Source organism: Sarcophilus harrisii, chromosome 3 (genome assembly GCF_902635505.1).
Source record: "Sarcophilus harrisii chromosome 3, mSarHar1.11, whole genome shotgun sequence".
Classification (NCBI taxonomy): domain Eukaryota; kingdom Metazoa; phylum Chordata; class Mammalia; order Dasyuromorphia; family Dasyuridae; genus Sarcophilus; species Sarcophilus harrisii.
In genome coordinates, this window is record NC_045428.1 from 582,160,629 (window position 1) to 582,177,150 (window position 16,522).

Below are 16,522 nucleotides of genomic sequence, written 5' to 3' on the forward strand. Positions count from 1 at the left end.
TTCCACACACATCCCACCCCAACTTTCCTTCCATCTACCGAGTCAAACGGCAACAGATGATACAGTAAAGCTATTCCCACAGAGGAACATAGGGATAGAAAACAGACCAGTGAGTTTGTTGGTAAAGGGAACTCCCAGATGAGGATACTTCCTCCCCCAATGCAGATTGGCAAGTTTTTTTTTTCAATTTATAATTTTATTGAGTTGCCAAGAGCATTGAGAAGTTATTTATTCAGGCTCATATATGGAAAAGAAAGCTCAGACTGGATCCCTAAGTTGCAAACATGTAATTGTGTTTCCTACAAATGACTTGTGATACTTGGAATCAAGACTGTATTTTCACATCTTCTGAAAGATCCCTATAAATTGGTGGTATGTTTGAATGGATTTTGTGATCAAGGACATAGCTCTTTTCAACAGTGAGGTGATTCAGACCAATTCCAATAGACTTGTGATGGAAAGAGCCATCTGCACCCAAAAAAGCATCATGGGGACTGAATGTGGAGCACAACATAGGATTTTCAACTTTTTTGTTGTTTGCTTGCTTTTTTTCCCTTTCTCATTTGTTTTCCTTTTTTGATCTATTTTTTCTTGTGCAGCATGATAAATGTGGAAATGTATATAGAAGAATTGCATGCTTAACATATATTGAATTATTTTGCTGTCTAGGGGAAGGGTGGGGGAAAGGAAGGAGAAAAATTTGGAACACAAGGTTTTGCAAGGTCAAATGTTGCAAACTATCTTTGCATGTATTTTGAAAATAAAAAGCTACTAAAAAGATTTTGCTCTCAATCTTTCTTTAGCTCATTTTGTTGGCTGAAAATGTGCTGAAAAGCTGGGCACGAGGCCGTCGCCACATGTTGAGAATGAAACATTGAAGAAACAAACAAAATCCTGAACTTTTAATGTAGAAAAATGTTTCACTTTATCAAATACCAATAGTGTGAGAAATACACTGTCTGCCTTTGTGCTGAGCAGGGATCACCTGAGTGTCAATGTTTGGGGCCACAGCATTTCCAATATGGTGGTCAGTTTCCCAGAAAAGATCGAGTACTTCAGCAATCCATCTTTCCCCACTGAATTCAGATTCCAAATAGAAACCACATCTTGGGGGGAGGGAGGGAGAAATCAGAGAATTTGGGATAGAAAAGAAGGAAGCCAGAATATAAGAGGAAAGGAGCAAATTCTAAAAAGATTAAATGATTCTTGGTCAAACTGACAGCTTCTGGATGGATCTTGTTTACCCTCAAACTAGCTTAGAGAGTAACTTTCATTAAGTCTCATTAAGATGGCATGAATCAGCCACTTTGAAAATGGGCTTGAAAAGAGCAATTACTTCCTTTTAAGAACAGATGCAGGGGTGAGCTCACATGTACACAGACAGCATTTGAAATACAACATAATCAAGTTTCTTTGTGGATAACTCAAGGAAGTTGAAAAATACTTTTTTTTTCTTTCTTTTTTTTTTTTTTGGCAGTCCATCAGGAAGGCAGATTCCCTTGTTACCTAGGGTCAGAAAATTGGCAGAATCTCTACAGAAGCTGACAGGGCAAAAGGTTTTCATGATGACACTGGTCTTCTCCATTCAGATATTTCTGAGTGGAAGCAAGGAAGGGAGAGGACAAGGAAAGATGCTGTCCCTCATTTTAAAATTATCAATCTTGCCATGAAACATGATGTGGACTGTATAATTACTTGGATGCACAAAATAAGTCTGTGCAGGACTACAAAATATCTACAATATTCAGGCTGCCTATCCTGAATGGGGCTGCTTAAAGGAACTTCCATCCTTTCCCTCGCACTTCTCCCAAAGTGAAGGACATCAGAAATGTTTTCCTGGAAGAGGGGCCCAACAGATAGACAGACCACCCTCGCTGGCCCTGAACTGCTTAGAGCTCAAAACTCCAGTCTTGGGTACATAAAATGAAAGGAAAAAAAGCCAAACCTTCGCCAGGGGTTTTAAGGCTGTAAACTCTTCACCATCTCCCATACCTGGAGTTTTTTTTTTCCTTTTCCCTTTGGAAGCCAGTTTGGTTTGGGGGGAACCTCACAATCCCCTCCCGGATCTCTCCCAGCCTTCCCTTCCTCATCCTCAATTGATCTCGCCATCTGTAAACTCCTCCTTAATGGACTGTTTGCGGGATTTGCAATCTGGGAGGTCGAAGCCAAAGTCTGCCCATTCGTCCGCCCCACTGCGGTTGGGGATGGTGATTGTATGGCGGACTCGGAAATGCACAGCCTCCATCACGCGCTGGCGCTGAAGTTCTCCTGAACTCCCAATGGAGATGGTCGAAGCATTACTACTTGAGCGGATAAGCTGCTGGGCCCCATAGTCATGGCTCTGCTTCAGCTCCTGAAGACCCCTCCAGATGGTCATTCTATATTGATCAGGAATCTTCAGGGCCCCAAGATCCTGCAAGATCCACAGAGCAAATACACCAAGGTTAGAAGGAGATGGAGTAGGGAGACCATCCCTTCTCATTCTACTAGGATCAAAGGAGTAATATCTTTCTGTCTTTAGTGATAGGAAGTGGAAGCTCTACTCTGGAGCAAAGCCAGACATTGGTAGTTACGTAGTCATGCCGGGCCATGGAGAGCTTACAGAAGTACTTCATGTTGGCACAGAAATGCCAGGAGTTAAGTGGGAAAGTCCTATGGGTTCGCCACTAATGTGAATTATTTAAGAGAGCAAATAGCTATGCCAGAACTCCTAGTATGGACATCAATCAATCAAAACAATCAACATTAACTAAATGATTTCATGCAGAAAGTCTCCAGAATAAAACTCTGCTCTAAGTATAGACATCTGCTCTCTTGAACAAACCAAATGTGTGTGTCTCTAAAGATGCCCTAGGAAGCAAGGAAGGACATTTGCATGAGAAGGCAAAGACTGTTGTTGTTGTTGGTTTTTTTTTTTTTTTTTCTAATTTACAGAGACTACCACATACCATCTGATTTGGGATCTTCAATTGAAATAGAACTCAGGTATAGAAATGAAATTTCAGGTAGCAGCTGCCAATAGGAAGAGCTAATTGAATAGAGATGTAAGACAAAGTTGACTAGGACTAGAGGCCCAGTGGATATCACTGGCCTGGGATGTTACTGGGAGGAGAGAAAACAAGAAGGGTGATAAATCAATAATTTGCAGACATCACAAGACTACTCCCTTAAAAAAATATGGAGGGAAGGAGGAGACAGACTGAATTCATAGATTCAAGACCAACTTTGGGAAAAGTGAATATAATTACAAATCCATTCCCAACACTAATGTTAGAAATACAGGCATCACACTTGGTGAGATAGAATTAAAACTTTCATTCAGACACAATTTGGCAATCAGAAGGCTTCTGAATTGGACCACCAGAATGGAGGCCAGAAGGCAGTAGTTTGTTACTGGACACACAGATTACCTTCCTGATGGGGTTAGTGATGACAGTTATCTGAAGGCTGAGCCTATGCAACTGGCCCTGGCTACCAATGACAAATCACTGTCTCTCCTTTGCCAATGGCCCTAGGAGAACCCGGGGTAGAATAAATCCAAAGGAGTGGGGAGGGTGTCCAAGTAACTAAGATGGCAGACGTTCATGGAGTCCCAAGGGTGTGATTTGAGTTTGTAGAAATTTGAAAACATAGTTCAAATAGAGGTCTAATGATTGCTATGTGACCTAAGACAAGCCACTTAATCTGCCTTTCACTTTCTCATCTTTAAAATGGGGATAATAACATATAATAGGCCATTAATAGGAATGTGCTTTGTCAGTCTTATAGTCCTATACCTATGTGGGTTATATGGGCGAAATATTCCTAGCTATAACAAGGGAATGATGATAAAGCCTTAATAACAATGTGTGTGTGTGTGTGTATGTTTGTGTTGAAAACTCAACAGAATTATATTCCAATTAATTAGCTTACAAATGGTGTTTAATTATTTAGATTAAGAGTAGTGTCACTTTGTTTTAATCACAATCCCAGAGCCCCCTCAGTTCTATGATAGTAAATTGGTGGCATTCTAATACTGATGTAACTTGAAGGAAAACCTAACCCTTGGGTCCCAATTTATTCATCATTTTAAGAACTCACATTATATAATGGTTTAAGACTTATAAAAGTGCTCTGGATGATGAGAACATTGAATTACATGATCTCTGTCATCTTTCCAAGCTCTAGGGTCCTTTTCAGCTATTGCCATTCATATTTTAAGTTTCTGCTCATCTTGGATGTTCTATGTTCTAAGTTTTCCCCTAGTTCTGACTTTGTGTTCTAAGGTCCCTCCCAGTTCTGACTTGTTACGTATGATTCTGTATGATATCATTAACCACAATAATGACTTATTTAATTCTTTAGATTTCCAAAGCAATCTATAGACACTCTCTCATCTAAGCATCCCAGCACCACCGTGAAGTGGATAGAGCTGATAGTGGCATTTCTATTTGACAGATGAGAAAACGGTAAGTGAGTAGCCCAGGCCAGATCAAACCTGTGTCCAGAGGCTAATTTCTCAGTGTTTTTTCTATTAGATCACATATGGCCCAGGAATTGCCCTCTTGAGATGAATATAAAATAATAAAGTAGAAATTCTAGTTTTTGCAAGCTTGCACCAGATGTGGTCTCAAGGATACACCACGAAGATGGGAAGGGTCAGTGATGTCATCAGCAACTCAGTGGATAAATCCTATGGAGTCCCAAAACTTTGAGAAGTGCCATGTTGCACCTCAAAATGTAATCAGTATTCCTTCACTACACATAGTTTTCTTATCCAAATCAATCTATTTGGACCAAAATTTGTTGGTGTTTGAAGTCTAAATCATAGCCAAGTTTAGGGGGAATGGAAGACCTAATTCATTTTTTTAAAAAAAGAAAGGAATTGGAAGCTCAAATAGGAATCAGGATTATGGAAAAAGAAAGATCTTTCCCTCATCATTAGACGGGAAGGAAGGAAGATGCTCTTTTCCTTTTCATGACTGTCTCTTCCCATCTTTGTTTTTGCTTTTCTTTCCTAGGTATTGGGAATTTAGACCCGATAAATCCAATGGAAAGAAGAGATGCCCAAGGCATTTACCTCTATAGTTAGATTCTGCAGGTGGTAAATGTTCTGCAGCCCTTGGGATGTGAAATACTCGATGCAGTTTGGACACCCCAGTCCTGTTAAAAAACTGAAGAAAGAGGTTGGGAAAATAAAGTGATGTTAACTTTTTAGGTACAGAAGCTCTGACTTCATACATCACCAGGATGGGTGGGACCTGTAAACTCTTAGGGAATGGGCTGGCTCTTATCAGTGACAGGCATTGGGATTTCTCCTTGGGCTTCCTCATTTAACACAACCTCCAAGGCTCAGGACTAGTGACACATCAAACTTTGGGAAAACTTAAATATGGAGAAATAGCAATGGCATTAAGTTCATGCTCAGCTCTTTATACCCTCCCTCTTCCTCAGCCATAAAGGTCACATAAGAAGTGAATGGAAGAATGAAGATTTGAACTTAGACTCTCTCTCTCTTTCACAAAGATAAATGATAAGAATAAGCTAAATTGAAGCTCTTTGTCAGTCTTTTCCAACATCTGGAATTATCTTCTCTTTTCAGACTCCACTACTACTCTGTGGATGGTATAGGGAAAAATGGACCCTACCGTATGGGCTATTTTGCCTACACTAAGTCTCATCACTAGCTATCTACCCACTTAAATTCCCTATTGGGACTGCTGCTGTGGCTAACCCAGCCCACAGACCAGCCCGCCATTTTTTGTACAAGGACAGAAATTCTGAAGACCCAGGGCACTTTTCTATACAATGGTCATTGCCTAGGGTCCGGAGCCTTTATCTTTTTCCAAGCTTTATCCTCTTCCAGACCAATTAAAAATCAAACATGCAAGACTTCCTTGGAGCCCAGGTAGACAGGAATCTCCTGGAATATGAGTATAATGTCCTCTTTCTTATACTTCCCATCCTACTCTTCAGCTCCCTACTCCCGCTGAATAAAGGACTCCATTCACATCAAACACTTGTGAACCAGTGAAACTATTTATTGACTGCTCTGTACCATGTATCCCAAAAGTCTCTGGGCAAGTTGAACCACACACCCTTGAAATGGTTTGTTAATGTGCTCAACACATCCTCCTTTGAATCACAGTTCTGATCCCTGTCATCCAGAGAAAGGTTTGTGGGTTAGGTCTCACTTTTACAAGTCTTATAAAAAAATTGGCCTGAAATCTCCACAATCCCCTTGGTTTGCTTGGGAGGAAGGGAGTGAGCTTGGCTGTTGAGAACTAAGGCAGAAGGAAGCAGCTGGTGTCCTGCTCTTCCAATTTCAACAGGAGGATGCATTTTTAATAATGGGAAAAGGGAAGTTTCTCAATGTTCAAAGTGAACTGAAGCCGGCATAGCCAGGCAACAGCTAGAATTCTCCTCAGTTCCAGGGTAAGAATGACTTGGGCAGCAATGGATGTGCAGTGATTTCTCAGTTGAAACTGATGACCAGTTAGTGGAGATATAGCAGCAGACAGGTTCTAAGGTTAGCAGATGAGCCAAGCTGGGGTGGAGGGGGATAGAGCTGGAAAGAAAAGCTACCACACAGTCCACATGCCACACGGGAGGGGCCCAGAGAAAGGTGTACCTGACGAGGCTGGGGTCAGCATTGTATGGGGGAGGAGGGGTGCAGTGTGACCCTGAGACCATGGACTGAGAGGTATGGCCACCATTCATTTCACCATTGGACTGCATGGGGTGACTGTGGCTGTTCAGCATTCCAGGACCTGTGGACAGAAACAGTAAAATCTATTGGCAAAGAGAGAAGGAAAACCCCTTGCTTTACTGGGAGAGACTGGGGAAGTAGGGAGAAGAGACCTCCTGATATTCATTATAGATCATCTACTAGCTCCTTTGTGTCCCTCCTTTCTTTCAAAGCATGTTGATCTCTTCCAGGATCCTGCTCTCTGCAACATACTCTTCCCAAAGGACCTTATATTCATTTTACTAGTATTCTCCATCTACTTGTATGTGTACAGATTGGCTCCCCTTTCAGACTGTAAGCTCCTCTCAGCCAAGAACCATTTATTTCACTCTATCTTTAGATTTTAGCACTTAATAAATGCTTATTGAAATGGTGGATCCTCAAATCAAAATGGAAAGTGGACTGAATATTTCCTTATTCCCAGTCCTTCTGGAGAATCAAAACAAAATAAAACAAAAAAAACAGAAGAAAGTAGCCTTTCACTTCTTCTAGGCACATGGGCTCCCTTAGGGCCCAGAAGGCATGTATATAACCTTCTAAAAAGTCCATTTGCTTCTATTTCTCCTACCCACCAGTCTTTTCTACTTTGAGTTATAATGAACTGACTATTTCCTCCTCCCAAATCCTTTTGGAGAATCAAAACAAAACAAACATCAAAAAACAAAAGAAAGTTGCCTTTCACCTTTTAATCTGGGTACACGGGCCCCCTTAGGGCCAAGAAGTCATGTATATAGTTTCTAAAAAGTCCATTTGCTTCTATTTCTCCTACCCACCCAGCCTTTTCTACTTCGAATTATAGTATCTGTTCTGTACTCTCCCATCTCGGTTTATCCATATGGGAGCGATCACCTTCCAAGCCTGAGCTCACTCCTTTCTCATTCCACTTGTAGGAATTGTCTCCTTCAATCCTCCATGATTTAAGAAGATTCCTCTCCTTTCCATAATATTTGTTAAGTATTTTATCTGAATGGCATTATCAAGAAGATAATAATCTTCTTGAAGGCAGGGGGCTGTCTCATTTTTTGGCCACTGTGCCTCCCACAGGGCTTGACCTAGAGTAGTTTCTTTTTCTTCTTCTTTTTTTTTTTTTGTTGTTGCTGAGGCAACTGGGGTTAAATAACTTGCCCAGGGTCACAGAGCCAGGAAGTATTTAGTGTCTGAGATCGGATTTGAACTCAGGTCCTCCTGACTTCAGGGCTGGTGCTCTATCCACTGCACCACTTAGCTGTCCCAATAAAGTAGTTTCTTTTTTTTTTTTTCCAACTCTTTTTAAAAATGTATTTATATATTTAAAACAAATACAAAATAGAAAAAAAAGCAGAACATCAGGGAAGATTCAAAATATTTAACAATAAATTTCCATTTCAAGAAAGCATATATCAAAAAAAAGGACATTGTATTCAGAATGATCCCCCCTTTTAAAGTAGTTTCTTAAGAAAATTTATTTGTATTGTGGATACAAACAAATTTCTGGAGTATAACAGATCCTCAAGAAATGAAGTGACTTGACGTTTCCTTCTCCTCTTCATACTCTACCCCATAGTTCACCTAAGTACAAGTCACATCCTCACCTCCCCACCCCTAAAAAGGCAAATAAATTCCTTAAAGATAAAAACTGATATTTTTCATCTTTGCATCTCTAATATATTGCACACGAAAGCTGGTTCCTAATTGTTGAAATTCATATTTTAATAGTAAATATTCATGTAACTGATAAGACTTATTGAAATGAAGTGACAAAAAATTGAACCCCTCATTGTAAGGAGATATTAATAAGAATACAATAAAAAAAATCAACAAGGCTTCACGTACCAAGGAGACAGCCAGAGGGAGCTGACTAATACTACAAACTCACATTCTTTTTTTCTCCTACTGGGTATAGTTGAGTGCCTTGAGTGCAGGGCACAAAGATGTCCCAATATCTCATGGGTGATGTGCCAGTGTATCTCTCCTATCCCCCTCCCATCCTTTTCTATTTTGAATTATACTTATTTCTATGCATATCTTCAGACTGTGAGCTCCAAGAGGGCAAGGGCTTTTTCAATGCTTATATTTCTGGACAGTCTCCACCAGCCCGTCCATTCGCATTCATTAGCCTGATTCTTTATCTGACTCTTGACTGGACATCCTACCATCCGGAGGGCTACTCTTCCTTTCCTCCTGTGTTAGAGTTCTCTGCCTCACGGTACTACCATCAAAGCAGACTTACCCATGGGCCCCAGGTTGGGCCCTCCAGCAGAGCTATGCTGCTGAGGCTGCCCCACGAGCTGGTTGACTGAAGGCAGTTTGTTGATTCCCCCGTGGACTTTGTTCATTGGCGAGAGGACCGGGCCATAAGAAGGAGACTGGAAGTGACTCCTAACAGGAAATGGGAAGAAAAAAAGATAATCTGTCACACTTGTAAACCCAGGAAAACTTTCTTTGAACCCTCAATCTCATTTTTTAGACAGGTTTCCTACTGCTCTCCCTAACACACTTCCACGTTCTACCAAATTGGCCGACTTCTCCCATCTCCCAGCCTTTGTCTCTTGCTTGGAATGCTCTCCTCCTGACTTCTGTCTTTCCTAATCTTTGGTTCCCTCCAAGGGTCAGTTCTAGTAATGTCCTAAAGGAGCCTCTTTTGATTCTTTCTGCAAAATTTCCAGTGACCATGGATATATAGCTATATCTACCTAGACAGATGTAGACATTGTGGTCAATATTGTTATGTATATGTATACACACATATATATGTGTATACGTATACACACATATATAATAATATATAATTTTATATATATACATATATATATACGTGTGTGTATATATATATATATATATATATATATATATATACATACATACACACACATACATCTATACATTCATTTAAAATTACACACCCAGAATCTATGTACATACATTCATCATCCCAGTAAAATGAAGGCAAGACAGGATGTTTCTTGTTTTTGTCCTTATTTTTCCAGTATTCAGCCCAGCATAAAAGAGATCTTAATAAGTGCTTGTTATGATAGGGAGGATAGAGCACCAGCCCTAGAGTCAGGAGGACCTCACTTCAAATCCAGCCTCAGATACTTAACTAGCTGCCTGACTTTGATCAATTCACTTCATTCTGATCGCCTCCCAAATAAATCAATAAATTGTTGAGTGAATTGATCAAATAAATAAAATGATCTTTCATTCCTCCGACCTTACAAAACTCTTTGTATGTCTTTGATTTTCTTTTAATTCTCTGTCAATATTTTAAGGCTCCATAATATTCAGGGGACACAGTCTCCTTAGATACAGATTTCAAGTGGTAACACTTTTTGTGAGTTGCTATGGCTGAGAAAACTAATAATGTAATGGCTGACCTGCTTGTAATTAGCTTGAGCTACACTGACTGTGGATGGTAACACACTGCCCGTCAGTAGGTCTGTTCTTAGAGTCTTCCTATACAAATATGGTGGTCGTAATGATGTGGTGATTGTGACTGCTGCTGATGATACTGCCTTTAGGTTTTTGGAAACAGGTTTGCAAAGTGCTTCCCTCACAACTTCATGAGGTAGGCGGTACAATTATTACAGTACACATTTTACAGATGAAGAAATAAAGTTCAAAATGGTTAAGTGACTGACCCCAGGAGTAAGTAGTATATACATAATGTTACCTTTTATTAGCTAAATAACTAGAGCCTTCAAGAGGATGGATGGGTGGAGTGGAGGATGGATGTGCATATGAGAGAATAGACAAATAGATGTATAGAGGGGAGAATGGATGAAGAGAGAAGAGGATGAATTAGATGGAGATATAGGACAATAAATGGATGTGCAGATGGAGAGATAGGATAGATGGATGGATGTATAGAAGGCAAGATGAATGGAGAGATGGATGGAAAAATGGGATGACTGAATGGATGGATGAAGAAATAGGAGGGATAAATGAATGGATGGATAGAGGAATAGAAAAGAGGATGAATGGAAAGACAGATGGAGAGGTAGGATGAGTGAGTGGATGGATGGATGAAGAAACAGGGGGATGAATGGATGGATGGATATACAGAATAGTGGCTAGATGGATGCATTGTGGATAGTTATGTGGACCTGTGGATGGAGAAGTGAATGAGAAAAGGGTCAGAGGTGAAAGAGGAGGAATAACTAGTACTCACGGCCTTTGGAGGAGCTGCTGCTGCTGCTGCCGATAGGAGTCAACCAATTGCTGAGGTACCAGCTCCATGAGTTCCAGGCTCTCCTTTATTTTCATCAATATTTCAAAGTTCTCCCGGCCACGCACCTGAGTTGGAAGCAAATGAGGACAGAGATAAGCCCCGCCTTATATGTGAATAGGCTACCCTTTGTTCTTATGCATGGGACTAGATTCAGGTCTAAGACTTGGGACACCCAAAGAAAAGAGAGGGCTGGGATGACTTGAACCTGTAGATGGGTTCCCATGATAGGTGAATTGGGAAGGAAAGGCAGGTCCAAAAAGCAGGAAAAATTCAACTATGGCCTCAAACACTTATTAGACACTTACAGGGTAAATCTTTTTACCGTTTGCCTCAGTTTCCTCATCTGTAAAATGAGCTGGAGAAAGAAATGGCAAACAATTCCAGTATCTCTGCTAATAAAACTCCTAATGGGGTCAGGAAGAGTCAAGACACAGCTAAAGCCACTGAACAGTGACAAATTCTCTCAGTGCCCCCTGACTTCAACCTCTGTCTGCTGCCCTAAACATTCCTACTCTGTCGGAAAAAGGCCAACTTTAGTCCTTTTTCCTTCCTGCTCTCTAAGGAGGGGGACCTATTGGCTATTCCTCCTTCTAGTTTGTTATCTTCCACAGCTTTTGGACATGTCATGTTCTTGGATCACACTTTAAACTACCCAGAATTGTATCTCCTTTGTTCCTCACTTCCAAGACCTACTCATCATCCCAAGACTCAATGAATCCTGACTCCCTGACCCCAAAATAATTTTTCCTCTTTCCTGTGTCACCAGAGAACTTATATTAGCTGAATCACTAAATTGAACATTTTTATCCCACCTTGTGGGATACTGTTCTCCAGTATGTTTGGAACCACATTGATTTTATTTCCTCAATTAGATTGTAGATGCCTTTAAAGTAGTCCATGTTTTTTTTCCTATCCCCTATAACAGATAGTTCAGTGCTAGACACATAGAAATGCTTATTTTTTCCCTTTTCTTTTTTCCACTTAACATTAATTTTTTCCTAATTACATGCAAAGATAGTTTTTATTTTCTTTTTATGAGTTGCAAATTTTTCTGCATCCTCTCTTCCTTTTCCCTTTCCCAAGAAAGCAAGCAATCTGATAGAGATTATACATATACAATCAACACATCAAAATGCTTAATTATTATTTACTTGTGTAGACCTCATCCATCTTGCCTACACATTAGCATCCTAGCTGCTTTCTCTAATCCCATTCATCCTCCACAGTTATCCTCCCCATCTTCCTAAGGTGGAGGTCTTACTGGACAATGGAGACTCAAAAATCTCCAGTGGCTCCCTGTTATTTATAAGATAAACTTTTTAGCCTGGGGTCTAAGGTCTTTTTCAATATGGCGCCAACCTATCATTCCTACTTTAACTTACATCAGTTACTGCCTTTCACACTTTTTCCAATTCAGTCATGATCCCTCTTGCCTTAGTGCCCACAGAGGCCTTCTCCTGGGCCAGAGATACGCCCTCTTCTCATCTGGATCTTTTGGATTCCTTCCCATCAAGACTCAACTCAAGATCAATTCCAAAGACTGCCCCATAAGTGGAGGTCTCGCCTTCCTCAAATATTCCTACTTTTTCTGTATCATGTATTTTTCCTTAATTACCCCAAGATTTCATGTTCTTCACATGTATCTCCCATCACCGTGTCTTTGGCAAAGCTATACCCCACACCTAGAATATATTTCCTCTTCATATCAACCAATAGGAATTCCTAGTTTTCTTCCAAACTGAGCTCTAGCACCTTCCTCCTGAAACCTTCCTCCAAAATTCCTCTCTATTTATTCGATGCACATTTTGTAGCTTCTAATCTTGCAGGAACTGTCTCCCCCAATAGAGTGTAAGTTCTGTGAGGGCAAGGACTGTCCAGTTTTGCCTCTGCAGCATCTAGTATAGTACACAGCCCATGGAAAGTATTTAATTATATGCTTTGTTTTGATTTTTTTTTAAAAAAAATCATTTTTATTGATACCTTTTGTTTTTATATTGCCTAAAATTCCTCTTTGACTAAAAGTTGGTTCAGTGAAACAATTCTCTTGGAACAGAATATAGGCTCCTTGAAGCCAATTATTACTGTCTTCAGACTCTCAGGATCTAGCAGAGCTGGAGCAGTTAGGGGGTGCCACAGTAAACAAAGCACTGGGCCAAGAGCTAGGAAGACCTGAATTCAAATCTGTGACTCTGTTTCCCTTAGTCTCTTTATCTGTAAAACGGGTATAAAAATAGCACCCTATACCCTAGGGTTGTTGTAAGGGTGAAACTGTAAAGTGGTTAGCACAGTTCCTGGCACATAGTAGGTGCTACATAAAAGTTAGTTATAATTATAGTTCCTGGGATATAGTAAGTACTATATAAAAGTTATTATTACAGTTACTGGTACATAGTAGATGTTATATATTAGTATTATAATTCCTGGGTAATTACAATATATTATATAGTATAATAATATATAATAGTATTATAATTCCTGGGAACACCTGCAGAGTAGGTGCTACGTGAAAGTTATGGTTAAGTCCCTGGCACAAAGTAGATATTATCAAATAGTTATTATTACAGTTACTGGTACATAGTAGATGTTATATATTAGTATTATAATTCCTGGGTAATTATAATATATTATATAGTATAATAATATATAGTAGTATTATAATTCCTGGGAACACCTGCAGAGTAGGTGCTACATGAAAGTTATTGTTAAGTCCCTGGCACAAAGTAGATATTATCAAATAGTTATTATTATAGTTCCTGGAACACGGTAGGTACTATATAAAAGTGATTATTATAGTTCCTGGCACATAGTAAGTGCTATGTAATAGTTATAGTTCCTGGGACATAGTAGGTATTATAGAAAAGTTATTATAGTTACTGGTGCATAGAAGGTATTATATAATATGATTCCTGGGACCATTTATTTGGTTCCTGGGACAAAGTAGGTACTATGTTATTATTATTTATTTTTATAATTATTACTATAGTTCCTGGCACATAGCAGATATTATGTAATAGTTTCTATTATAGTACCTGGAACATAGCAGGTGCTATATCAAAGTTATTATAGTTACTAGCACATAGCAGACGCTATATAAAAGTTATTATACTAATTTCTGGCACATAGTAGATATTATATAATAGTTATTATTATAGTTCCTAGGATATAATAAGTGCTACATAAGTTATTATTATAATTATTTGTGTCGAGTGAGATTTATACCAAAGTTAGTTATTATTAAAGCACCTGGCACATAGTAGGTACACAATATATGTTCCTTGGATTTGTTAAATTGCCTTTCCAGGTTATCTCTGGTCTTAATCCCCAAACCCATAACTCTTCTTGACCAGGAATCTTTCATCATTCCCAACCTGGGACATAGTAGGTTCTATGTAAAAGTTATTATTATAGTTACTGGTACACAGTAGATGTCACATAACTGCAAGCACTGGTGCCAGCAGGGGTTACTCACGGGCATATAGTATATCTCCTCATCCCCGTGTCTCCTCTTTTTCACATTGGCCACCAGGGCAGGGATGGCAGGTGGGCTTTGCTTGAATGCTGAAGTGAGACAGGAAAGAACATTCATTAGTATGGACAGCAGAGGGGTTTGGGAGGGGAAGGGGAAGGGGATCACAGGCACTGCAAGACAGAAATCTGTAACATCCTGGTGGGAAAGGGGCTCACCATTCAATTCTCAAAAATGTCGATATTTCTGCAAACATCCTCACTGGGGGTAAGGCCAAGTCATGATTTCAATCCTCCAAAAAATGTTAAGCTCATTAAGTTATTTCAGAGGCAAGGCAAGGATAAATATGGAAGCTTTGGCCCATGCACGGATGGCCAAATGCTTGAGTTTATACAGAGACAAATGCACCCAGGAGAGAAAGTACACACAGGCATCCAACCATCCACGTGTCTGACGGTCACGCAAACAACTTTCAATGTGCCAGCCCAGAGCCTCTTCGGGAGCTGGGGGAGGGGTTTGCCCCAAGTTTGGGGGCATTCACAAAGCTCAGCTGTAGCACTGGACAGTCCTATCGAACTAATTCTCAGAGACAAAGGATCTATTATTGCATTAACTCGGGGCCTCCTGCCGTGGGGACTCCCTCCACTGACAAAGAGCACAAGTCGACTGTGACTCAGCAGAGATGGCCAAGGATTGGAGGTTCTGAGCTTTTTCTGCATCATGGACCTCTTGGGGAGCAGTCTGGGGAAGGCTGTGGGCCCCTCTCCTCCTCCTTATCATCATCATCATGTTTTTAAATGTACCAATCATAAAAAAACCCATTATGTGGAAACTCAGTTAACTAATACATTAATTAATATCAAGCCCCTAATGTATCACTTCTCCCAAATTCTAGATTCAGAACCCCGTCTGAGGCTCAGAGAAGTAAATGAATTCTGAAGCCACAGAAGTAATAAAAGCCAGAGGAAGCATTTCTTCCTGAAGCTGGGTGCAATACTCTACCCATCGGGCCCCCAGCTGTCTGTCTTTGCTAGGACTATGGCACTTCCTTTCTGTCAAGGCTACCACTGTCCTTCCAGTTGCCCAGTTTCACAGCCTCAGAATCATCCCAGCTCCTCTCTCCCTTACTCCCTATATCTATAATATATGCAACTACATATAATATGTGTACATATTATATATGTGCAATCATGTGGATGCAACTATATATAATATACACAGTTATATATATAATATATGCAATTATATATAATGTGTACATATTATGTATGTGCAACTATGTGTATGCAACCATATAATATATGCAACATATATAATATATCCACATATAATATACACAGCTACATATAATATATGCAACTATATAATATGTACACATATATATGTGCAACTACATATATGCAACTATATAATATACACAACTATAAATATAATATACGCAGCTATATATATAATATGAAACTATATAATATGTGCATATATATGTACAACTACATATATGCAACTATATAATGTACACAACTATATATATATATAATATATGCAGCTATATATGTATATATAATATGTGCACATGTATGTGCAACTACATATATGCAACTATATAATATATACAACTATAAATATAATATATGCAGCCATATATAATATATGAAACTATGTACGTGTTGCACATATTATATATGTGCAACTATATATATAATATATGCAACTATATAATATGTTCAACTATCTATGCAACTTTCAGTTGCCAAGTCTCCTCAATCCTATTTCTCTTCAGCATTGTTTGCCTAGTCTCCTCTCCATTCACGTGCTTAACTTTCCAACACAGGCTCTCACCTGGACTAATGTAATCAGCTTCCCTTTTTGAGACTGAATTTCCCTATCTTGCTGGGGCTGGAAATGCAATAGCCATTCTAGTGGCAGATCCCATTACTGACCAGCACGAGAAGTTTTAACCTGCCCTGTCCTTCCAGCCTGGGGACCCCCTCAGTGCCAGAGGCTCAATATACTGGTGTCAGACATAGTGTGATGCACCAACAGCTTAGTCTCCTACTGCTCAGAGATTCCATTTTCAAGCAATCTACCCGTTTCAGCCTCCCCAGGAGCAGGAACGATGGGT

The 16,522-nt window shown here is 39.7% G+C and overlaps 1 protein-coding gene across 1 annotated transcript in view; it reads right to left on the bottom strand.

Annotated features, from left to right (window-relative positions):
* Window positions 1–759: 759 nt before the first annotated feature.
* TP73 (tumor protein p73) overlaps window positions 760–16,522 on the bottom strand; it is a 35,355-nt gene continuing 19,592 nt past the window's right edge. The window contains exons 6-11 of the mRNA XM_031961565.1: window positions 14,404–14,492; window positions 10,875–10,999; window positions 8,937–9,085; window positions 6,611–6,749; window positions 5,060–5,153; window positions 760–2,413 (exon numbers count right to left, since the gene is read on the bottom strand). Of these exons, the coding sequence (XP_031817425.1) occupies window positions 2,093–2,413; window positions 5,060–5,153; window positions 6,611–6,749; window positions 8,937–9,085; window positions 10,875–10,999; window positions 14,404–14,492 (917 nt within the window). The 3' untranslated portion in view covers window positions 760–2,092. The remainder of the gene's footprint in view (window positions 2,414–5,059; window positions 5,154–6,610; window positions 6,750–8,936; window positions 9,086–10,874; window positions 11,000–14,403; window positions 14,493–16,522) is intronic.